Source organism: Cryptomeria japonica, unplaced genomic scaffold, assembly GCF_030272615.1.
Source record: "Cryptomeria japonica unplaced genomic scaffold, Sugi_1.0 HiC_scaffold_837, whole genome shotgun sequence".
In the NCBI taxonomy this organism is placed as follows: Eukaryota; Viridiplantae; Streptophyta; class Pinopsida; order Cupressales; family Cupressaceae; genus Cryptomeria; species Cryptomeria japonica.
In genome coordinates this window covers 8236-14111 of record NW_026729576.1, presented here as the reverse complement: position 1 = coordinate 14111, position 5876 = coordinate 8236, and the positions used below count along the sequence as shown (strand labels likewise).

Here is a 5876-nt window from a genome sequence, read left to right as displayed (position 1 = left end):
TTCAGCACACCTCTAGGTTAAATTGCAAAGTTTACTTTACACTACTTATTACCATGTTGTTTTGAGCATTGTTGTTAACATTGGACAATGTAGTCAATAGGTCAATTCTGGAGTGATTTAGCTAGCTACCAAAAATAAATCTCCAAAAGAGCTACATTACATGTAAAGTGAAACAATGTCTGAAATAGCATTTCCATCTACCTATCTTTGGCCTAATGATATGACCAGTAGATTGTCAAAATATTATACCATACTGCACACATCATTCATTATTTGACACAACTACCTTGGTATGCATGTATTGAAAATGTGAAAGTATAGATAAGGCAAATGATTTCTTTTAAAATTGTCATTTCCAAATGCATCCTTGTCCGTAATAAACACATATTGTGCATTCCTCATCTTTCAAGGAAACACCAACATAAAAAACATTCCACCATTTGCATTTTTACGTTACAACCCTTAAAACATTACAAAACCTCAAAATTAAAAAACAAAACAATGGTTTATGTTTTTTTATAGGTGTAAGCAAGGACATTAGGAGCATGACAAGACTGAGATGTAAATTCACTAGTAGCAAAGCCTACTCGGTCGCATCCATCCCAACCAACATCTTAGGTGTGGATGCATAGCCATGCACACATACAAACACAAGTAGAGATGAGGAAAAATAAATATTGAAGGATAATGAACATCAATGCAATGAAATCAATAGAATTAGTTTAAGTTTGATATATTCTATGTAATGTGTACTATGTATATTTTTTAATTTTATTATTGTTTGCATATTCCTTCAAATGTTTGCCTGGATTGTCTCTAATATTTTAATGAAGCTGAAACTATGACAGGCAGTTTATTTGAAGATTCTACACTTTTACAACATGTCAATAGAAAATTAAAAAAAAGACAGAATTTAGAAGAAAAATATTACATAACTTTCTAAAAGAAATTTTTTTTTTAAAAAGTGATGAACCAAAAACAATTTTTCCACTGCTTCAATCTATTCAGAATAAAACAAAGAATAAATCTTAAAAATATTGACATTACAGAGCTACTGGATTTTTAATCTCCAGACCCAAGTTTTTTCAGCTTCCAATAAAAAAATATTGTGTACCTAATTTTCTTGTCATTTCCGTCCACTTGCTTGAAATGTATGCAAAACGTCTCAACGTAGAGAGGAAATGTGGATTGCTTTTACCAAAACGTGGAAGCATAAACCAAGCACCTAGACACGTAGGTTGTGGATGCATGGTCAAGACACGTAGGTTGTTTGCTGCAATGGCGATAATCGAATATTCCAAAACATGAAAGCTCACTGTTGTAACTTTGAGAATAGACCTTTAAAAAAATGGTATTTGAATCTTGTTTCTGTTGACCTGTGCCTTTGCCACTTTGGATCCATATTTCTGGGAATATAAAATATCTCTTTGTAGTGTACTCTGCTTATAATATGGCTGATAATTCAAAGCCTTCTTCAGATGTATTATCCCTTGCGAATGGATCGCTAGTTAAATATCATGGATTTTGGTGATACGAAAGTTTCTTGCAAGGAATTGAAGCAATGAGGACAGAGTTTGAAGGCCACCCAGACGACATAATATTGGCTTCGTCTCTCAAGACAGGCACAACCTGGATTAAAGCACTTGTTTACGCCATTCTCAGCAGTAAACAATACGACCTCAACGACCCTGCTTATCCTCTCAATCAAGTAAGCCCTCATGAACTTGTTCCCAACTTAGAAATACAGCTGTATGGCCCCTTCTCCAATTTAAACCCAGAGTCTGTATCTCTGTTTCCCCGTGTATTTCACACACATGTTCCATATCAAGCATTGCCCGACTCTATTAAATCCTCAGGCTGTAAAATCATTTATCTGCCCCGCAATCCCAAGGACACTTTTGTTTCAATGTGGGAAATGATCATCAATAAATTAAACAACAAGAATGCTTATGCGTCAAAGGAGGAAGCCCTAAAGAGCTTTTGCGAGGGAGTATACCACAGCGGCCCCTTTTCTGATCATGTAGCCTCTTATTGGCGTGAGAGAAGCAAGCCTAATATTTTGTGCCCTACTTACGAAGACCTTATTGCCGATCCCGTGGTTTGTATTAAAGTATTGAGTGATTTTATGGGGTGTTGGTGGGTTAAGCAGGACGATTTAAGCAACATTTCTAACAAGTGCAGTTTCGAATCTCTGTCTCAAATCGAGGCAAATAAAACGGGAGAGCTTAATCTGCGTGGGCTTAGTCTGAGAAATGATAGCTTCTTCAGAGAAGGAAAAGTTGGGAGTTGGAAGAATGCGCTGACAGCAGACATGAACGCAGAGATGGATAAAATGATTGAACTGAAACTTTCTGTTGTTGGGGACTTCCCGCAATTTAAATATTAGTTAGAAGATGGCGATGCTGAATTAGATGACGAATTCAACCAGACGGAAGAGCTGAAACAGTTGGGAACTTGTTCTCTATTTGGGGTTTTATATGGTGGTTGAATAATAGTCCGGCAGGTTAATAAGTTTTATCATCTGCTATCAGTTAGCAGCAGTTTTTAGTAGTTCTGTTGGTTTATTATAAATTAACGGGCACTCATATCTGGCACCGTGGCAAGTGGTTTCTGAATTTTGGATTTTTAAAATAGCGTGTTATATATTGGAACTGGTAAGCTGTGGTTCTGAGAACAGGAGCTTCCAGTTTCAAATTGTATTTACAGCTTACGTTGAGTTCCAATAGTTTTCCCCTGTACTCAAATACTACTTAACGGGTATGTTGAGTTCAAATAATGTTATATTTGGATTGCCCAATGAATAAAATAATATGATGATTGTGGTTTTAGGTGATTTTCGTAGAATAGATATTCTTGTGTCTTTATTTCGTAAGCTGAAGAGATCCGACTTATGCTTTTACGGATGTAATGATGTGCAATATACCTAGTCTATCACTAAGATATGTATTCTAGTAGTTGATGTTGTGGTTTGCAATGATCCTGTCCAAGTGATAATGTGATGATTGAAACTAGATATGTATTGGCGAATCTTCGATGCTAAAACTGAATTAGTGAGTATTGTTTTTCATTGAAGTAGATGGAAAAAGGCCCCAACCTATTATAAATCTAGCACATTGTCTCACATATTTGATTAGACCCACATTTATCCTCACTTGTTTCTTGAGCTCGAAACGATTTCTTCTTCGAAATGTTTCATCATATCCCAAACCAACTCTTCATGATTGCTATCCTGCGGGCAATCCACCTCGTGAGTATCCATTTGAGAGATTATTTCAGAGAAAATATCCACGTTTCGGCAGTTTGAATCCTCGCAATTACCCGCTTTGGTGCTGTACTCCAGGGACTCGAGCCGCTGACGTTTTCTTCTATTCTTCCTCCATGAAAAGCTTAAAAAAGGCCCGGTCAAGATCGTTTAACTCGAAGGAAAGAAAACAAATATGTTTTGCTTCGTTTTAGGACGCACTTTACATGGAAGTCCTTTAAAAAAGAGTTGTGGAATGGGTGTACCGTAGGATGCGATTTTTGAAAGTAAAAGTTTAAATCGTTCGGCCTTCTCGAAGAGGATGGAAGGGACCGATAATTTAGAAGTGGGTTAGAAGTTCGGGATCTGGAAGATCCACAGAGGATTTGCCTGTTTCCATGTTTTTAATTGTATTATCACCGTCTAATAAGATAGAAATACCACGTTAAGCAGGGTCAATTCCCATACGCGTCGGCGAGTAGGAAACGCAGGTTTGGAGTAGAGCGTCTGACACGTTACATGGATCTGTCGTGTTAATTCGGGGACATCAAAGACATGATTTATCTGGTAGGGTGACGGGTGCATATATGCATGGGATTTTTTAGAGAAAAGCTAGCGAAATGCTAAGATCCCATTAACTCATGTATAAAGGAAAATATATTGGAGGGCCTCAAATATGAATAGTGGACCTTGATTAATAAAGATTTTATGTTGTTCTTATATTGTATTAAAATATATATTATATTATTAAATTATAGTTTATGGGTTGTTGTTTACCAAAATCTATTTTTTCTGTTATATATGATTTTAATTTTTAATTATATTGAGGACATTGTCATTGGAATAAAATATTGATCATCCCAATATTATAACATGTAACTATATATAATCGTTATTATTTATATTTAACTGGTTCTATTTTTTGCTATTGAATTTGGGTTTTGGGTCGACCCTATAAAACTCATTTATCTTATTTAAAAACTATGGAGACTCTTCCAAGAACAAGCCTTCTTAGCTTGCTAACCCACTTGTAGAACCTCCAACTTGCATTCTACCTTATGAATCATTGATTAGAGAGCTCTCTATCTAATTCATTTACATTTACATTTAGGCTATGTTTTAGTAGTGTATCAAGTCAATTGCATACTTTGAGTCAACCATTAATGATCCATATTTTGAACTAAAAGATCAAAAGAATTTATCTCTCTTGACCATTAATGCTTCACCTAGAACTTATCTTCGAAACTAACAAATATGAGCAATTTAAACATAGAATATAATATATCGATTTTACAAATACAAAGAAAATATCAAATACCAACCTCCTTATATTAAAAATGTAATTACAACTATATACACAATATTAAAAGCCCCATAAACAAAATCATACATAATATAAAGTCAAAAGTAATAATCACTACCTATACTTGAAAATATAAGATCACGAATTTTAAATGAGTAGAAATTGCTGTTTCGTCAAACACTTTTCATCAAAATTGAAAACACCAGAATCACAATTATGAAATTGGCTTTACAACAAACTAAAATATCAATTGAACAAAGACCACATATTCTGATGTGCCTTTTTCCTCTTATATAACTGACATTTTAATTGGTTGGAAAGCCAATTCTAAATAACCATTCTTGTACAATTGCTCATGTCATTGTACCTTTGTCACTATTACAACATTCGTAGGTATTAAATACTCCTACTAGCCCTCATAGCAATTATTACCGAAAAGCTTGCCAAAGAGATTACATTTTGGTTCAACTAATGTTTAAAACAAATAAAACAGGAAAAGTATTTTCTCTTTAAACTCGAAACACAGAAAAACAAATTACACTGAATAAAGCAGCAATGATGATGCAATAAAAAAAAAAGTGTTTCTCAATGCAGAATGCTAAAACCAAACAAGCCTCACCACAAATCTTTGACGATAAAAACTTTTATATGCTGCAGGACACGATAAGATTCAAAAATATTAAACATAAAAAAATACATCCTCTTGTCTCAACGCCTTGAAGGTAGTAAAATTCTTCAATAGCCTGATATCCTGGGAGGTAGGATCGTATGGATGAAATTGCATCTCCAATCACATTTCTTTTTAATCTAAAATATATCACAACTTAAACTCATTGGTGTCACCCTGGCGCTACACATTATTATCTTGCTAAAGAGTTATCTGTCAACAAAGGTCGATATGAAAGATCTAAAAGTCCATTCAAACCTTCAAAAGACAAAAGAAATTTCGGAGAGGCCCATGATTATTGAGGAAAAATATAAAAAATTGAAGAATATTAAATTATCCGAGAACTGCCTTCTACGAGCCCAGGCTGTCAGTAGTGGAACTTCTAATGACGATACGTTTTCCTTTTTAGTTGAAGAGTTATCTCCCAATAATGTTAGATATGAATGACCTATAAATCTATTCATTCAAACCTTCAAAATAGAAGAGAAAATACGAAGAGTGACATCATTAGGGAGGAAAAATATACGATTGAAGAATAGCAAATTAGCCTGGCCGTCAATAGCAATTGCTGAGTGGAAACAGGTTGTGACCCACTAAACAGATGTCCTTAAATAAGTCTCTTCCTTCTGATGTCTTGAAAGTGTACAGAATATTAAAAATAGATC

The 5876-nt window shown here is 34.6% G+C and overlaps 1 protein-coding gene across 1 annotated transcript; it reads left to right on the top strand.

Annotated features, from left to right (window-relative positions):
- Positions 1-1388: 1388 nt before the first annotated feature.
- On the top strand, positions 1389-2817 carry LOC131036938 (cytosolic sulfotransferase 5-like). Its single transcript, XM_059216168.1, has one exon. The coding sequence runs from the start codon at positions 1562-1564 to the stop codon at positions 2384-2386; it is 825 nt and encodes a 274-aa protein (XP_059072151.1). The 5' UTR covers positions 1389-1561; the 3' UTR covers positions 2387-2817.
- Positions 2818-5876: the final 3059 nt, after the last annotated feature.